Below are 19,707 nucleotides of genomic sequence, written 5' to 3'. Positions count from 1 at the left end.
GCGCTCTTTGAATTTATGCTGAGGTCACAGATGAAGGCTTGCATAGACTAGACTCACTAGAGAATAGGGTGGAATATGGGTTTACCTTCTAATGCTAAGCAATGTTTACAGATAGACAGGCTCTTTGTCTGCAAGAACTGATTACGATGCACAGTACACAGTACGTTTGCGTTTAACAGGAAGTAATTAAGCCTTTTAGTAACTTTGGGTATAAGAATACACAAACATTTAAGATGTGAGCTTGTAGATTTGGTGTAAAGAGAAAAGGAGGGGACCAGGTATAGTCAGACCCCTGGCGGACCCTGGCCAAGTGCATTACTATAGGATTTAAGTGGTTATCCCTCAAATTTCTAATACGTGGTTGTTTTTTCCTACTGAATATTGGGCGATGGGGTATGCTGGTTCATGCAGTGGTGGGCAAAGCATTCTCTGCTAGCCCTTTCAGGGAGCAGAGCCTTCTAGCTGGCCTTGATGACTAACTTCTAGCTAGCGTCCCACCCAACAATCTGTAGATCCCATCCCTGCAAAGAAATTATCCAATGAGAAAAGGGAACCGCTTCACTCAAACTTTTCTTGCACTTTTGTTTTCTTCTCCTCTGAGCTTATGAGTTCGCTAAATTAACTCACAAACACAAAAATAACGAAAAATGGCTGAAGGAGGAGAAGAAACCGATTTGGTGGTGGATTTACCGGCAAACCTTTTTCGAGTAAGACCATTGTAATGATGGACACATGAGCAGCCATGGTGAGTTTAATCGATCTTTATATTATTTATTTTGTACTCTCTTTGATGATTGATCGTTTTATAGGCCAGTGGTTCTCAACCTTTTCAGGCCAAGACCCCCAAAATAATTATATTTTAACTGGAGACCCCCCCCCCACCACCCTGACGAGCACTAAGAGTTGAGGCATTACATTTTGTATAACACGGTTCTATTGTGAAAATAGCAGAACTACATGCTCACAACGCCTCGCAATTTGAGGCGTTGTGAGCATGTAGATCGGCTATTTTCATAATTTCTGTCTCTAATATTTGACAATTTGGCCAATGTTTAATTTGTCATTTTAGAGGTATTAAAATTTCCTCAAATTGTCACTTTAGAAATGTGGAGATACTTAAACTTTATGTTGGTTTGTTTACTGTTGAGTGAGAAAACAATGTTGCACATTAAGTTAATCATCTGGGGACCCTCCAAAATAATTCTGTTATAGGCTATATTGTTGTTGCTGCCTGTGTGTGCACACAGGGGCGTATGTGTGTATGTGCACACTCACTCACAAAAGACAAAAAGGGTAAACAAAACTCATGAGTAAGCCGTTCACTGCAGCTTACCTCACCACAATGTTTCCCAGGATCCTTGGCTTCACCTCCTGCATGTCATCGTCAATCACCGTGACTAGTGGAGAGGGGTGGGGCACACAGGTACAAATCACTTTCAGGGGCCTGGATTTCACCCACTGCAAAGGGACGTTCACACCAAGCACTATCAAGATAACTATATCATTCACCATTGTCTTTGTTATAGTTGTGGTGTGGACTGTGGAGCTATATCTTTAAAGGAGCTATAGTCAACTTTTTCATTGTAGGTGTACATCCTAGTCTACAGACTAGGATGTAAACAAAGTACGGGCCCTGTAAATGTAAACAAAGGGCCAAAATGATTATTTTATCATTATTTTACGCTTTTTGTGGTCATTTTTTAATTGAAACACATATATGAAGCTTATTTTTTTATAAAATATTTTCGAAACATTATTTTTATTTTAGCATCCGTTTTTCAAGAAAAAGTTGACTATAGCTCCTTTAAAGTTAAAGTTAATTAAAGTGCTTGGTGTGGAGTGCCCTTTAAGCTGGAGTCGACAGAGGTTAACCGAGGTGATGCAACTTGAATGTTCTGGATGTCAGCTTTAAATCAATGCGTTTCTTTTACCATTGTATCCTGGGACAGGCTTCCCAGCCGTGCCTGCAGGGGGAGTAAGTGAGTTCCCCAGACCAATGCAGGAGGAGGTGATGGCTGAGCCCGTCTCTGAGGAGAGGGAGAGAGAGAGAGAGAGAGAGATATGAGTAGAATATCTAGTACAGTTATATAGTTATGAGTATAGTTAGTATATAATAGTAAGTAGTATATAAATAATTATATTTCTCTAACCCCTCCCCTTCCTCTGTGGCTCCACTCCTTCCTTTCCCTAGCCCCTCCCCTTCCTGTGGCTCCACCCCTTCCTTTCCCTAGCCCCTCCTCTCTGTGGCCCCACCCCTTCCTCCCTTCCTCTCTCTTACTGTAAGACTTCAGCCATATGTGTATTTCTTTGCTATAACCGCTGCTCAACATTGTGTGGAAACCACGTGGGGGACACGGCCCCCCAAGCGGACCCCTCACCCTAGGCCAGATTTGATCCAAGCTATTCAAGGTAACCTATGTCACAGACTCCAATTCCCAATTCTAGTCCGCTGCGCCACTGGTGCGAGGTCGTTTCACACTGCTTTCTGTGCTGCTTTTGAAGTTGTACTTTTGGAAATCAGTCTTCAGAGTAAAGAGTTGAGAGGGGTTTGAACTCATCACCTCTGAATCTCAAGGCCAGCGTCCTAACTCAGTGAGCTACCTGCTGCCTGTAGAACCTTGGTCTTCTTTCTGATTAGAGGAACAACAAACTGATACAAAAATATATATTTAGTCTCTTTTTCTTTTTGTACTGTAGTGTGGCACTACATCTTGTCAGATGGAGGTCTGCAGACAAATTGGTATTGGTTTGTGGGTCCTTGACATGAACATATCTTAATCATGGGGGCAGGCATAGCTCAATGGATAGAGACTGCCTTGAAAGCAGATAATCACAAGCTCAAAACGAGGTGCGACGCGGTACGCTTTGTAGAGCTTGTAGATCTGCTGCTTTTGCTTTTTTTAATCATCTGGGCTGATGATGTGTCTCCAAACAGTTGGGAACATCGTGCAAAAAATAAATATATTAAAGTAAAGTAAATAAAATAAAGTACCTCGGGTGCAGAGAGAGAGAGAGACACGGGGAGAGCATTGAGTTCTTTCAGGCAATTTTATCTTGTGTGTATTCATATGGTTCCTGTCGAGTGGAAACGCACTGTATGTCCAAAACAATGACTTTGCAGAAAACGGGGGGTAAATAACCTGCGTTCCAATAGATCCAATAGTTATTATTTATTTGCAAGCTATTCTTAATACTTTCCATTGGTTAAATATTCATAAAACCCACACAGACAAACAAATACAAAACTAAATAGCAATAAAAAATAACCGATCTACAAGCTCACAATGCGTTGTGATGCATGCGACTTGTTGTGAGCTTGTAGATGGGCTATTGCACGTCACTCTTGTGCGGCAAAGTTAGGACATTAATTTACGAAAAAATTAAAAGTTGAAATGCCCGACAGCGACAATGTATTATACTAGTTAGTTTTCCCAACTCACATTTTCTTTGTCCTTGGCATTCTAATGAGCCAGACTGCATGCACCCATAAATGACTCTGCCTTGTTTACTTAAATTATACCTGTAACCTAGCAACAGCCACCAGCTGACAGAAACAACATTAACCAGCATCTGTTTGCTTGCTACTGGGTGAAAATTAATTGTCTTTGTCAAATCTATTGGCTTTTAACCAATTATTTTAAATTACATTTCTGATGACAATGGACACAAAATGTACGACCAGCCTGCACATAAAAATACCAAAAAAGGGACCACAATGATAGTTCTTGTGTCATAATTTGTCTTGACATCATTTGAAATACTGATAATGAAATTGTGGTATAAATGTAGCTGAGCTATGTATTGTATATGTTATGCCGGCATATTTAGCATTGCTTTTATGATATAATGAATACATAACAACACAAATCTTCTCTTATGGGGTCAGTTGAGGGTCCGCAGTCAAATACATTTGGGGGTCCTTGTCAAGAAAATGTTTGAGAACCAATACAGCATACAAGTAGCACATACTGCATACTATGTATGAATCAGTGTTTCACAAACTTATACATTTCAAGGTCTCCCCTTAACGTTGACAGTGTACAAATGTAACCAAATGATTTTGGTATCGCTGTCAGAGATACAGACTTGTACGGGTCAATTTAGACCCCCATAAAGGAACCCACAAAGTCCCTGGAATCCACTTTGAGAAGCACTGCTATAAATAACATCAGACAAAGATTTAATTCTGTCCCTCAAGACCAATGGACATATACCATAGCTCCCATGATCACTTGTAACCAGCTCATGACCTATGGGTTTGATTTAAAAAGGGGGTCAGTCCTTTTTTCTTACAACCTTATATAGCTTTTGTACGAAATAGAAACTTTTGCCAATCTACAAGCTCATAACACGCCACATCATGATGCATTGTGAGCTTGTAGATCTGCCAATTCAAATTGGCCTAGCATCAAACATACTGTAAATATCAAACATATATAGGACAGTCTATATTTGCCAAAGCAAATGCATGTATTTAATTCAGTCTGGCCAGAAGCAGGGATAAAACATATAATACCCACTGGCAATAAATATAAAGTACCAGAGGAGGATATTCAAAACCAGAGGCAGAGCCGTTGACCCCCATTCCCCAATTCCTCCAGCAATTCGAACTCTGGGTGTACATATGCCATCCCCTTTTCTCTCTGTTACAGTGGTTGCTATTATACTTTACCTGGGACTTTCCTCTATATACAATTCCACATATAATACATTTTGGGAGTGACCTCTGTGAAGTTGGCACCCCATATGATGAAGACATCTATAAAATGGCGTCATTCTTGAGTGCTGCATTTGTGCTGAATTGTGCCGTAAATTTTAGAATTTGTGCTGGTATCATTTTTGACATATTCTACACACCACCACTGTTCTACTATTAAGTACTGCTGCTCTATACCGCCCTCTATAGGCCAAACAATAGTACTGCTGCTAAATTCTGCTAATTCATAACATATATTTATATATATAAATAAATATATAAAAACACAATTGATGATTTCAACGGCACAAACTAGAGCACATCCAGCACTAAAGAATGAGACCCCTTTTTCCCGATTGGAGCCAAACAATTGGGGGTGCAAAGCTCGGCAAACAAAATGATACCAGCACAAATTCAAAAATTTACGGCACAATTCGGCACAAATTCAGCACTAAAGAATGACACAATTTGTATATATGTTTTCATCATATGGGGTGCCAACTTCACGGAGGTGTGTTCCTGTGAGCTGTGTTAACCTGCATTATGGGGAACTGTGGCAGTTCCTGATGGGCTACTTTCGGTGGCTCCACCACCCAAAACACTGCTCCAGTTATCAGTTGGCTTGTTATAGACGGTCCTCTACTGACCCACACACAGTGACACAATCACGAGAAATGTATATCTAACCAAAATCCTGTTTGGTCTTCCCCGGTTATCTGACTGAGATTGCATCAGACGTTGCACAGAGGCAGCCTGATGATCTTGTCTCTCTCTCTCTGTCTCTTTTCTGGCTGTGAAAAGTTCCGCTTCGAGGCACCGAGCCTGCATACCAACAGCCCCCCTTTGCAATCTGTGGGCGTCAAATCGCAGGGAAACAGCAACGATACAGACATACTGTAACGTCGCTGTCAGCCGGAAACCTCATTATGTCCAAAATCGTAACCTGTTCAATGTAGTTATTATTTAGTCACGAGCTGTTGTTAGTATTCTTCCTTGGTTCAATATTTATGAAGCCAGCAAACAGAATTAACCACTTTCAGAAAAATCTAAAATAGGCGATCTACAAGTTCACGCGTTGCAATGCTCCAAGTTGTGGGCTTCTAGATCAGCTATTGTTGCTACTTTTGTATGACACGGTAGCATGACGAAGTAGGGCATAAGAAAAAGAAAACATAACAAGTTTAAATCTGGGAGATACAAGGTTTCTGCAGCAACGATAACATTTCTGAATCGTTGCTGTTGCATCATGCAGATATAATATAATATATTACTCTAGTATTCTTTCTTCTATTCCCGGTCAATGAGCCCCACTTTCACTCAGTAGATTTCATGTCCAACACGCCAGGCGACAACGAACACGGCAGAGCTTCTCCAGTTTCATGATCTCTTTCTTGAAAATGCTTTGTACTGCTAATCAAAACAGCCCACACAGCAGCAGACCTACTTCGTGCCCTCGGTTGCACTGGCATCAAAGTCTGAGCTTGTTACACTCTGGGATCTGGGCTGTGGGGGCTGTGATGGAGAGATTGAGCTATCAAATGAAGCTGGGGGAAGGGCCACCAAATGGGCCTCTGAACCAGCAATGTTCCGCGCCCCAACACCTCATTTATCAGGGGCAGGTTAGTCACTCCCTGCAGAGTTCAAAGCCCATCAGCCCCAGTAGCAGCTCACCACCAACGAGAGAAACCATATTTTATATCTTTCGGCCCTTCGGTCAAAGAACAAGATAGCGTGCAGAACCAATCAAAGCAAAGAAGTGTGCGCTTCTTCAGACGATCTACAGTACTTAGGTAGGTCTGCTCATTTCAGCAAAGCGATATTTTGAGTCAAGCGAAAACAGGAAGGTTCCAAGTATAGAGCCCTGGGGGACTCACGGTGAACTTAGTTCACCGTGAGTTTAAGTTTACAAGGTTTAAAGTGGTTAAGCTTAAAATAATACCACAAATAGCAAAACAAAACAAAAATGCGTGAAGATCTGCTATTCTTTAAAAATATGGAAATCTTGGGGGAATTTTGAAACATTTTGCCTATAATGACTCCTCAAATAGGACCACGGGGAATGACCACACAGGACTGATTCATATTGGTGAAAGGATAGGGCATGAGCCTTGTTAAAAGACCACTTTTAAAAAACCACACCACGGGCAAATCCAGTGAACTGTCTCAGGATGAGTGGTGTGTTTATACACTACTGTTTACAGCAGCAGGACCCCAGGCTGCAAGCTGTGAAAAAAAAAATAACTAGCACTTATTTCTTCTGTACCAGAAGAAATCTCTGCTGCAGGCGGACAGTATTAAGCTTGGACACACTGGACTGATGCCTAGTTTTCTCACTATAATTCTTTTCTCTGCCATTTTCCAACAAGACAATAGGTTTGCGTGTCAAGGAATGTCGCTTTTTTTCCTCCTCCTGTGGTCACCTATCTCGGTTCGGATGCAAGTCCATGATACAGTGGTTCCCAAACGTTTTAGCCTGTGACTCAAAAGAGAAATTAGACCCAAACTAGTGAAAACAGCAGATCTACAAGCGCGTTGTGAGCTTGTAGATAGGCTATTTTCACTACTTCATAAACATTTGTTTTCTAATTTATGTAATTTCTTAAATGTTTTCTTTTATTTCTTCATGAAAGTATAGAAAAAAATCATTGAATTTGTTTTTCATTCATGTTTTTCTTCTTTCTTTTTTTTTTTTGGCTTTTTGGAAATGTTTTTTGAAAATGTTTTGAAATAATAATAATGATCAAAAACAAAATGTAGGAAACCAAAAATAAAAATCTGCAACTCACAAATGGGTCCCGACCCAGTGTTTGTGAAACAGTACCAAAATAGATCAGAGAGGTGTTGATCATGCATTCTCCCTGTTGGGTAGAAAACACCCCTGCTGCTCTCGAAACACAATAGGAGACAAACCTTGAGGCTTGGTTGAGCGTCTTTACACAAACAACATTGGCCGTGTTCGGGGAAGATGAGTCAGGTGGGGAGGGCGATGTTTGTCACTGCACTAGCAACCAGAAGTGGAAAGTAACTAAGTACATTTACTTAAGTACTGTACTTACCGTATTTTACTACCAATTGCCAATACTTTTACTTCTACTCCACTACATCTCAGATCCAAATATTGTACTTTTACTCCACAAAAAGTATTTGGAAACTTTAGTTACTAGTTACTTTATACTTTTGATTATTATTACAAAGCATTAACAACTTCAGCCCTATACATTTCAGCCATTAGAAAATAGCCGATCTACAAGCTCACAATGCGTCGCATTGCGAGCTTGTAGATTTGCCATTTTCAAAAGATTTGTATATATTGAAATGGGATATTCTGCATAATGAGTAGGTTTACCTTTGGTACCCTACTTTAAGTAAATTTTGATTCCAATACTTTTGCACTTTTACTCAAGTATTCTTGAATTCCAGAATTTTACTAGTAATAAAGTATTTCTAAATTGCAATATTGATAATTTTACTTCCTGTAAGTACAAAATGTAAGTAGTTTTTCCACCGCTGCTAGCTGGAGTAGCGCCTATCAGTAGGAGTGTTGCGTTAAGATGGAGATGCTACTTCCTCCCAGTGGGGGCTCGTCACTAGCAGGTGAGCCATTACGGTACAATAGCAGTGGCAAAACATACAGTAAATGAGTCAGGAAATTGGTAAGAAAAAGGAGGTAAAAAAATGATTGGATACTTGGATCAAAAATAAAGAACAACAAATCTTGAATCAGAGAGCTCGAGGGTGCAGTCTTATGCTAGATTGGCAAAACCAATCAATACAGAATACACATGCACGGCAAAACCAAACATGTATTGGAAAATCTATTTTGCACAAATGGCTTTGCTGATGTTTGCTGATGACCACACCATCAGTGCAGCAGCTCAGTCACAAGTTATGTGGCTGAAGTTATGAATTCTTAGAAAATGATTTTAAACGTGTTGTCGGATGGGTAGAGAACAATAAACTTGTATTAATTCTGCAACATACAAATGCTTAATTTAGTAGTACGATGTGCATCAGAAACTGATCAGTGTGGGCGCCCGCTGGTCTAGTGGTCAAGGCGCATACCACATACTAGGCTCTGATGCCTGCTGGCGTCGCCGGTTCGATTCCCGATCCGGATGACCTTAGCCACATGTCATCCATCTCTCTCCCCATTTCCTGTCAGTCTACTATCCTATCAAATAAAGGCATAAAAAGCCCAAAAACAAATCTTAAAAAAAAAAGAAACTGATCAGTGTCAAAATTCTACTGCCAGTAAAAGATAATTAGTAAATATTATTTTTACTGCAAGTGAAAGCCTCTGAAATGTGAGAAAAGCAGGCCCAAGGTCAGAATTTATGAAAAGTAAGATGGTGTAGTTGATATTCTAGCAGGAAGCCACATGCATTCGTATTCATATCATATTGAGAGCTAAAAATGGGCAGTCAAGCCCCCATTGGCATCGCTTGAGCAGGGAGATAACATTGCACAGATGTGAGGTGACAGATCAAGAGAGGAAGAGAGCTAGCCGAGCCAGGTGAGTGACATCAGGAAAGCCTGAACATGAGAACTGTCTGTGGGCACTCACTCACTGACAATGCACTCCTCTGTCTGTCTGTCTGTCTCTCTGTCCAACCGACTTTCTCAGTCTCGTCACAATTTGATCTGCCTGTGTCTATTCGTAGACACGCACGCACACACACACACGCACGCACGCACGCGCGCGTGTACACAAACAATCAATCTTTCCCAGACCTGTTGGAGCTGAGCTCAGGCGAGGAGAGGCAGACAGAGTGTGATGAATGGACATATGGTGTTAAAGTTCACTACGTGAGGGAGAGAAGGGGAAGCACAGCAGGCAGTGTGGTTCGGGCAAGACTTGAAGGGAGAGGGGCGCCCGCTGGCCTACTGGTCCAGGCGCATACCACATAAGGCTCAGTGTAGCCTGACAGTGTGTCGCTGGTTCGATTCCTGATCACCTTTGCTGCGTGTCACTCCCTGTCTCTCTCCCCATTTCCTGTCAGTCTACTGTCCTATCAATAAAGACATAAAAGCCCAAAAACATACCTAATATGAAAAAGTCTTAAAGGGAGTGTAAGTGATATGTTTAAAACATATATATACTGTATATCACTATTGTTTTAGTTGAAAAGTTAAAGCTCTACATTCCGATAGTAATCATTGCTATAGTGTTTCAGTTTAAGAAAACAGAATACATTCAGTCCACGATACCAATTTTATACAATCAGAAGAGCTGGCATTTTATGTGTTACAAGTTCCAATTTTGCCTGCTCAATTTCTTTGTTTCATCAATTCCAATTTCACTTGTTCATCCTGTATCCTCATCCTGTATGAGTTCTTCTCCTGACTGGATCAAATTGGTATCCCGGCTACCTCTTCAGGTTGTTAGGAGAAGAGACGGGAAGGGTGGGCAGATGAGGGATGGGATGGGAGTGCAGAGCTAGTGACTATATTAACACATTTTGCTGTATCATCAATCATACCCAGTGGGTTGACGTCACAGCAAAATGGCCACCATGCGAATATGATCAATGCTGTAGACTCTCTCTCTCTCTCTCTCTCTCTCACAAACACACACACCAAATGTATTAATCCACCAAATGTCTGTCTGATGTCTGTCCGATATGCCCGTATGCAAGCTTGAGGATTGGTCAAGCTCCACATGACATTTTGGCTATCCAGACTATAAATAGGTTACCTCTAGACTTAAACGGCCGCAAACTTCTCGAACGTGTACAGAGTACATATAAGCTCAGCAACTTGACTTCGGTCCATTATATCTCCCCTTTAATAATACCAATTCTTTTGTGTTTTATATAATTTTTATTGTTGATTTGTCACCTTTACGAGGTACAGTTTGTAAGCATCGGGCATTCGTGGAATGAGCACGACAGCCAAATGTGTGGGTAGCGCCGACCCAAAATTTGCCAACATTCGGTCCATTATATCCCCCCTTTAATTATGCCAAATGGTATTGTATTTCGTATCATTGTTATCGTTGATTTGTCACCTTTACGAGGTACAGCTTGTAAGGATCTGCCATTCGTGGAGTGTAACTCAGGCTTATAAGCCATACTGTATGCTGTTGAGTGACATGTAATGCGCAGTGCCAGAGCCCACACACACATGCCAATGATGACCTGACAACAGAACCACTTTACTGAAACGAGATTGAAATCCATGTTCATTTATTTTTAATGTGAAAGGAAGATGGACTGTCAAAAGGTAGGGGGGGAAGTGGTTGAAAGGAATATTAATGAGGCAAGAGGAATGAGGAAATGTTAAGCAATGTTGCGCTCATTAATACACTACATAGGTGTGTTGTTGCCGAGTCAGGCACACAACTTACACAGGACATTAACCAAGTACAGTATAGACCCCTGGGGGGACTTCAGTCAACAAAGTACATAGGGTTTAAGTGTGGTTTGATGTGTTCAGCACTTTGATGCTGATCAAGTGCAAGCATCCACACTTGGCAGAATGCCACAATGGAAACGGTGGTTGTGAATTAATGACTATAGATCTTTTCCTCTGTCAAAAATATTCAGGGCGAGTGTGTAAAAAAGACGACTCCATTTTAACCATGATAGATTCATTGAAAACACCTGTTGTTATTTCATTTTTTATTGTATTACATTTTTTTTTCATTTTACCAAGACATTGTTACAAATAAATTAAAGATTTTATCGAAAAAACTCGGCCAGCTCACATATTAGGGGGGTAGTAGGCCTATGGGTCACTAGAAAAAAGAATGTATGTTTTCAATGAATCTACAGTATCATGGTTAAAATGGAGTTTGAAGTTACAATGTATTTGTATAGGAAGGGGCGTGTCTGATAAAATGAAAATTAAATATCTAAATACTGAATCAAGCAACTTAAAATCTGTCCAGGGTGGTCACAAAAGCCTGGTTAGACGATAACATTACCAAAAAAAAGTTTGAAAATGAAATATCCCTTTAAGTAGATTAATGGGTGAAAGGTTTGTTTAGGAAAAAGAGCGACCCTTACAAAACATTTTCTGAGAACCCAGAGGGGTCAATGCCTAGGGCAGTGTTTTTCAACCACTGTGCCTGGGGACCTTTGGTGTGCCCCTGAGAAGGGTCAAGTGTGCCCCTTGAAACTGCTTGAAAGCCAGTATTGTATTTATCATTTTAAGAATGATTTAAACTAGTGAAAGGGCTTTACTTTGCGAAGAAACGTACACATTTGAAACTTGGAGATACAAGGTTTCTTCCCGACAGTGATGATATTTACACCCCCATAGTATGTTGGTGTGCCCATGGATTCTTGGGACATGAAAAGTGTGCCCATGCAGAAAAAAGGTTGAGAAACACTGGTCTGCTCATTGTTCCGAGTAGGAACTCACCAGCGTCGGCAGGTTAGTTACTCACCCCCGTCGGCAGGTTAGCTACTCACCAGCGTCGGCAGGTCAGCTAATCACCCGCGTCACGGTTACTGCGGTTAGGGTTAGGTTTAGGCATAGTTTTACTGAGGTTAGGGTTAAGGTTAGGTTTAGTCCGTCTGCATACCGGCCCGTCGGCATATTGACGCGGACCCAATGCTTAGTCGCCTCTTTTTCCTCCCTCTACACTGCATCCTTGGCTTTGGCATCTCAGCTCACAAGTTCTACTATAAAAGCTACACGGATGACACACAAGTCTTTTCCCTACCTCATTCCCCCCAAATCATTTTTTCCCCTGCAAGATTTTTCCTTTTTCCATCACCCAGGTGATTCCTTCTCAACATAGTCATTTACTTATTGCGACCTGCTATGAAAACCATCACATCTTGTCCGTGACACCGTAATGTCTATATCTGCTGACCTTTTGTGACATCACATCGTTGTGACATCACATTGTGACATCACATTCCGTCTTTGTGCCCATTCTATGCCCATATATGGAGATCCCTGATCTCCATATACAGTATGTCTAATAGCTGACCTATGACATCACATTGTTGTGACATCACATTCCATCCGTGTCCCTTGTATGTCCATATACTGTATGGAGATCTCTGATGTCATCAATATTAAGCCCATAGCTTGGCATGCCCATATATGGACATATTGTGTGAGTCTCATGTGGTCTATGACATAAGACATCTATGATGTCAGACGTCAGTCATATCCATATTTGGGGGGGGGAAAATCCACATTTTGTCCAACTTAAACAACCAACCGCAACTCGAATCACACTTGTAAATGAATTCTGTCCTGTGCAAATTCCGTCCTTGCTTTTGCCCTTAAGCGTTTTACTGGTTTATAGATGGTACACATACAGTAGTACGTTATTTAGACTGTAGGTTTCTACTTGCCATCCTAGTTACTGTTCTTCTTTGCAGCAATTACTTGTTTTAACACTAAGTACTTGATCATGGGAGTGTGTCTACAGTATGTACCCTCAGTGCTATGTTCTCTGATGTTTTATGCCGTGTCATATTTTGCCAACTGGCCAGGAACCTCAGCGTCAAGGATACCCTTTTGCATACTGTGTTGATGGCGACGGAATGCGGACTATGGCAGATGTAGAAAATACCCATCTGCAATTTCAAAACAGATATTTGATTTACACCGTATTGGTATGCAACTGGGACGGTGCTGAGTCAACAGCGTGGCCATGTGTGTGCTTAAGTGCTCAGTCAGTGCACCTGCCTTGTTTTAAATGCCAGCTTTGTTTTGTGCCCGCGCCAACATGGTACGTAAAAAGCTTCTTGTCTCAACACTGTGATCCATAGCAGAGCTGTCTGTTGAGTCAGTAAATACTGAAGCAACAGCCTCTGCCCTTCTCCAGTCAGGACTCAGGACCCTGTCTTTTCACGATAAGGGACTGCATCTCCACTACTCGCTATGTTAAGACTGACCTGGAAGTCTGGCAAGTGTGTGAGGAGAATGCAAACAGCACAAACCGACGCCCTAGTTCAAAGTGAATTCAGACTAGGGATGGGACGATATGAAAACTTCATATCACGATTATTGTGACAAAAGAAATCGCGATTTACGATATTATCACGATAATCAAAATCTATTATCCTGGGGCGGAACATTTGCCAAAAAATAGCAGATCTACAAGCTCACAACGTGTCACAACGTGTCACAACGTGACGTGTTGTGAGCTTGTAGATCGGCTATTTTTTGGCAAAGACATTTGATAGAGTGAAAAAAAGACTGTATCAAGTGCGTATATTATAAGTACCTTTTACCAATTATTGGGGGTTTAAGTGGTACCGGATATGCAGCTCGGCAAATAAAAGGTGAATTGATCCCAGTGCATGACGGAGGACGATATCACGATATATTAAATCTCCACGATACGATTATCGTGAGTGTTTTTTATCACAATAAACGATAATATTGCGTATCGTCCCATCCCTAATTCAGACACGTCATCTTTCCATTGAACTTATTTAGACATTATCCTCTGCAAAGGTATCAGGTGTTTGAGTGAGAGAGACAGATGAACAGAGAGACAGAGAGAGAGCGAGAGAGCGAGAGAGAGAGAGATGGCCACTTGCTAATGTATTCACTGTTTTTATTCAAAGGATCCCATTGACAGGGGAGTCGCACCAAATTCTGGGCCATGGGTACAAGGATTCACTGCGGGCCTCCCATGAATGTTCTTCATAGGGGGAGGGGGTTTAACCCATTTAGACCGGGAACGCATTATTACACGTTATTTTGTGCTTTAACTATTGAAAAATAGCAGATCTACAAGCTCACAGCTTGTAGATCTGCTATTTTTAAGAAATCATGAAAATTTGTGCAAGTCTTTGAATATTTCAAATCGTTCTAAAATCGTTTTAAAACCCATGTTTCTATGTCTGTGGTGCTCAAACCTTTTCACGTGAAGGACCCCCAAAATGATATGTATTTGGCCACGGACCCCCATCTCAAAACATTTAGTTCCAGGGACCACCCAGAAGCAAAATTTAAGTTACAAATATTCGCTTAAAAATAGATAGATTCAAAGATTTGCACACATTTTCACGACTTTTCAAAAATAACAGATCTACAAGCTCGCAGCGCAGGTATATCTGCTATTTTTTTATAGCGAAACTTATAAAATAATTAAGGCCCCTCCACCTTGGGCCCTAGTAACTCAGTCCCACTCCCCCCCTTGTGACACCCCTGCCCATTGATGAGGCAGCCAAACCCTCCCAACTGGAAACACATTGGTTGCCAGGCAACACTGGTGACATCAGCAACCTCCACACACCCCTGACGGTGTTTGGGTCTTAAAATAGCACACACAGATTATTATCGGCTTCAAAGTGACAGCCATTTTCTCAAATGTACATGGGAGAGAATGAGCAAGTACCCAGATGGATTTGAGTAAGTGTGTGTGCGTGCGTGCGTGCGTGCGTGCGTGCGTGCGTGCATGCGTGCGTGCACGTGTGCGTGTGTGTGTGTGTGTGTGTGTGTGTGTGTGTGTGTGTGTGCATGTGTGTGCATGCGTGCTTAGTGGAATGACACATGTAGACGCAACAGCTCTGATGAATCCGGCAGGGGGGGGGGGGGGGGGCGTTTACGGGGGGGAGTAATCATGTCATTAGCAAATCAGGTGACAACAGGAAAGACACTGAAGAATGATTGGGTCCCCTGCACATGGAACATGAGCACACTAATCATCTGTACTTCATATCAGAAAACTAATCTCTGCTGTTGCACCGGCGCAGAACTCCGCTGTAAAACTAATCACAAGCAAATTAGTCAAACTTCTGCCAGTGAGCTTGTTTGCATAATTGAAGAGCTGCAAATGCGTATCTTGCCGTTTTACGTGACTACAAGAAATCATATATCAAGTCCAATTAGGGCTGGGACTTGATTTAAAAAAATCTAATTAATTAGAGTCTTTGTAGCCTAATTCATTAATCCCATGTTTAATCACACATAAACATTTCACCTGAGAAGCTTTTTTCAAGTAAAACGCATTTTGGTATGCGAGGGAATCAATGAGAGTTTTTAAATCTAAATTTCCCATCCACTTGGTCAAGCAAAGCGCTCTGATCGGCTTCGTCTTCCATTGCGTGTACTGGTGCTTGTTGTCTCTTCTTGGTTGGTGCACCGCCATGATCGGTACACCTCAAACTGAAGGTTACGTGGTGCAAAAACTAAGTGCGATTAAAATGTGTTAATTTCTTTAATCACATTATTTTTCTGTAATGAATTAATCAAAATTAATCTGTCCCAGCCTAACAATATATATATATATATATATATATTCATTCCAGCACCCCCCCCTATGGTGGCACAGTTGTTTGACAAACGACAAAAGACATGCTTAAAAGCCATGACCTCTCCTCTATAGTCCGAGTCACGCTGTCTGTGTCTGGAATCTCTGGAACACCATCACAGTCATTTTTCATGCGACTATGGACTACAGCTCTTTCTCCTGATGTGAGCGCTGTATGGATCTAAGGACGGTGATGGTGGAAAGTAGTCAGCTACTCTGTGTGTGATTCCACTGTTTACCAATCAGCAACTCTACACTCTTGGCTTCAGGGTACGGAAGGGCCTCCGGGTGTGGAGGGAGTTACGAATGTGATGTGTTCCAAAAGATAGGTCTATGATTACCATATTTTCACACTCAACACCCAAACTGGGCCCCGTACCCATACCCACTTAAGCCCCATTTTCAACAGAACAGAACATGCCAAACATAAGTAAGCACTCAAAACAAGTATTATTATAATTGTGGTGAAAAACAGAAACATTTGGCAGTGAATATTGAAAACCAGGACATTTTGAGTGTTTTACAGATCCAGGCACCCTATATCTGTAGTCAGTAAAATGTTGCACAAGCTACGATAGTCTGTCACGCATCGTGCACTCTTCAACAGGAATCTGCACAACCTGTTTTTGATGAATAACATCCAAGTCCAGATTGATGATACAGTGCACGCACATAGTGCATAGATGGAGAGTGAGAGAGTGCAACATTAAACTCCCCCAGGTGCAGCTGAAAAAGCAATGATTGCTCAAACGATTCTACTTGTAAACAGGAGACGAGTGAAATCACTTTTTCTGACTGCAAGACATCTTTTTTTTTTAAGCACAGCTCTTCCATTCAGCTTACCTAGCATTACCTCAGGTCAGCTGTACCCCTTTCACAGCTTAAGCCTTCTGGCCTCCATTGCTCACGGTGCTGGATTCCTTGCTATTGATTACAGCTTTCCTGTGCTGAATATTACATTCTGGAAGAGAGGTTACGTGCCCACGGCAGGAAAGATTTATGAGCAGCTGCAGTAGTAATTGATTTTGTTCAATTTGTATCTATTTTGCAGGGCCAGCAAATGTTGTGGAGCACAGAAAAAGCTCCATGAGCATGGGCAGCAAGACTGAAGAAACAGATCTTCCATATTTTTTAAAGATTTAGATAGATACAAATACTGTATGTTTGACTGAAAACAAAGAGAATCAAACTTGAAAGCCTTGATAAAGAAATGTAGACAACTATTGAATTTCAATAGAATTCTACCACACTCATGTGATCAAACAAGCCATGAATGCTTAAAGTCCCTTTCATTGAGTGTCACTCGCTGTTTGGTTGCAGGGGAAGACAGAGGACAGTTGTAAAAGCACAAATGACTGCGATGGATGCCCTGCCTTCACAGAGACCTCAGACAGTATGCTGTGACGCTCGCATCTCAATGACGCATGGCCTCAATATAAGCAAGAGTGGGTGTAAAATCTGAGCCGGGAATCAGTTTTCAGCCTCTCGTGGCACCTCATATCCACGGCTCAATAAAGTAAAAAGGTAAATGTGTGCACTGTTTCTACACACACTCACGGTCTCACGCACACAGGTACAGCAGTGTCTAGCCATACACTGACAGAAAAACAAGACACGTCAAGTCGTCAACTCAGCACACTAAAGAGGGAGGCTGAGATGAGGAGTGTTGAAAAGTTCTGATTATGTATCTGGCGCTTGGTGCTTTCCAACAGCTGCAATTTATTCCGTTTATCAGGGCATGAAGATTCCCCTGGAATTCATAAGTCAAGAAAGACAGTGAACCAACCAAGAGGATGCAGAGTTATGCATTTCCAAATACATAATACATGGCAGAAATAAACTCAGTTGAGATGCGTGTGCTTGGGTGTACGAGAAAACCTGTTGTGGATGTGTTTGTAAGTGTGTGTGGAGTATAGATGAGAGAGCAAAAGAGAGAGAGAGAGAGAGAGAGAGAGAGAGAGAGAGAGAGAGAGAGAGAGAGAGAGAGAGAGAGAGAGAGAGAGAGAGAGAGAGAGAGAGAGAGAGAGAGAGAGAGAGAGAGAGAGAGAGAGACAGAGACAGAGAGAGAGAGAACAAAAGGACAAGAGTGAAGAATAGAAAATGCCCCTCCATGACACACAAATGTCTCTCCTTTAAAGCAGAATGAGATGTCAGGGTCACCTCAACAACAGTGAACTTGTTCCAGGGAATATAGAGCACACTCTGATCCTGCCTGTTAAATCTTTGATAAAGTCTCCATTTGGTCCCAATCATTTCTGCATTTGGGCCTCCTTAAACCTTTTGAAAGCGTTCACGGTCAACCCTTCTGACCACCTAACATGGGTGTTAATGGTGTCTAGGTTTTTATATCTATGGATCTATCAGCTAGGCAGTGTGCTCAGTACAAGCCGGCGCAGTCTTGTGGAGCCACCTCTTTTCTACTAAAGGGATGAAATTACTTGTATTATGAGACTCAAAAGCCGCGACTACAGATTTCAAGGTGAAAATGCTAAAAGGCTCTGTGCACAACAGTAGTGCCTGGTTTCCAGAAGGTGGTGCATACTTGTTTACCATGTTCATTTTCCCATAGCTTTGTTTGATTGGCTCGGCAGGAGATTTGAACCATAATACTGTAAAGCCATATATGGGTTTCCTTTCTCACCTGCATTTATTTCTGTGTTTTTATTGTTACCTTATGTACCGTTATTATTTATTGTGCGAATAACCTTGTTTGATGGCAGGAGATTTGAACCAGCAACAATTATGACACCTTCATAATCACAACCCTTTCCGGTTCAGATCTGCTGCCGACTCAGAGTCAATCAAACAAAGCTATCGGAAAATGAACCGGAACAGGAAAGGGTGTGGCACGTTATGGAAACCCCGGATTACAGTTTTGCACAGAACCTATAAACAGCTTAAATGTGGGAAAAGTAAAAAAAGAAAGAAAAAAAAATCCCACTCCTTTTATGGTTATGGGCAATGGCAGGGTGGAAGTTGATATCAATCGGTCAACCCATTGAGAAAATGGATGAGGACGGATTGACAGAGCCGTGTTCATTTAATAACAGGATGTCCCCAGTGCATACTGCTACCTACCACCGGCTTCGACTGCTCTCTTCGCATTCAACCGGACTTTATCACCCTTTTTCAGACGTTTGAACGCAGATAGTATCCACAGTGTATCCACGGAGGAGTATCTACTTTGAAGTACGCATGCGCCGATATCTCTCGCCTTGAATATTATTCCCCTCAGGGGAATCGAACCCAAACCGTGGGTTTATTGCATCCGTGCTCTACTGACTGAGCTAATGAACGGATGAATGATGTGACTCCTTTTTTGTGCATTTATCTATGACGTGGATAGTGTGGTAGACGTTGATAGTGAGGGACTGAATATTTACTATTCTGTCCATAACGGCACATAACTCGGTAACGCGGCTGAGTGGGATTGTGCGGCGTTCCCACCGCTCGTCGCGGCAACTCGGCTCGCTAGCGCTCGCCTCGGTGGCGACTCACGGGGGTCATCGCCGCCCAATACCGCGCCGCTCCGTCAGGGTCTGTGGCGTGGAGCGTTGCACGGGGGAACAGAGAATAGCTGGCTTCTGGTTCGAGGCTGGAATTCTCCTCAGGTTTTATTTTTGCGCTCCTCTGAGGTTGACCACTAGATGTCGTCATTTTACTACTAATATCTCTGCCTTGGTGAGATACTTCTCTGCATTGATGAGATACTAGTATGCTGTATCTATGGATACCTCTGCATTGAAGAGTCTGAAAGCACGTGAATATTTCGCATTAAGTG

At 41.9% G+C, this 19,707-nt stretch overlaps 1 protein-coding gene across 1 annotated transcript in view; it reads right to left on the bottom strand.

The window, feature by feature from the left end:
* acss3 (acyl-CoA synthetase short chain family member 3) overlaps window positions 1–19,707 on the bottom strand; it is a 62,885-nt gene that overhangs the window by 7,420 nt on the left and 35,758 nt on the right. The window contains exons 10-11 of the mRNA XM_080754798.1: window positions 1,932–2,027; window positions 1,334–1,397 (exon numbers count right to left, since the gene is read on the bottom strand). Of these exons, the coding sequence (XP_080610924.1) occupies window positions 1,334–1,397; window positions 1,932–2,027 (160 nt within the window). The remainder of the gene's footprint in view (window positions 1–1,333; window positions 1,398–1,931; window positions 2,028–19,707) is intronic.

The sequence above is a fragment of the Nannobrachium achirus genome, assembly GCF_963921795.1.
Source record: "Nannobrachium achirus genome assembly, chromosome: 23".
NCBI lineage: Eukaryota > Metazoa > Chordata > Actinopteri > Myctophiformes > Myctophidae > Nannobrachium > Nannobrachium achirus.
This window is presented reverse-complemented; position numbering and strand designations above follow the sequence as displayed.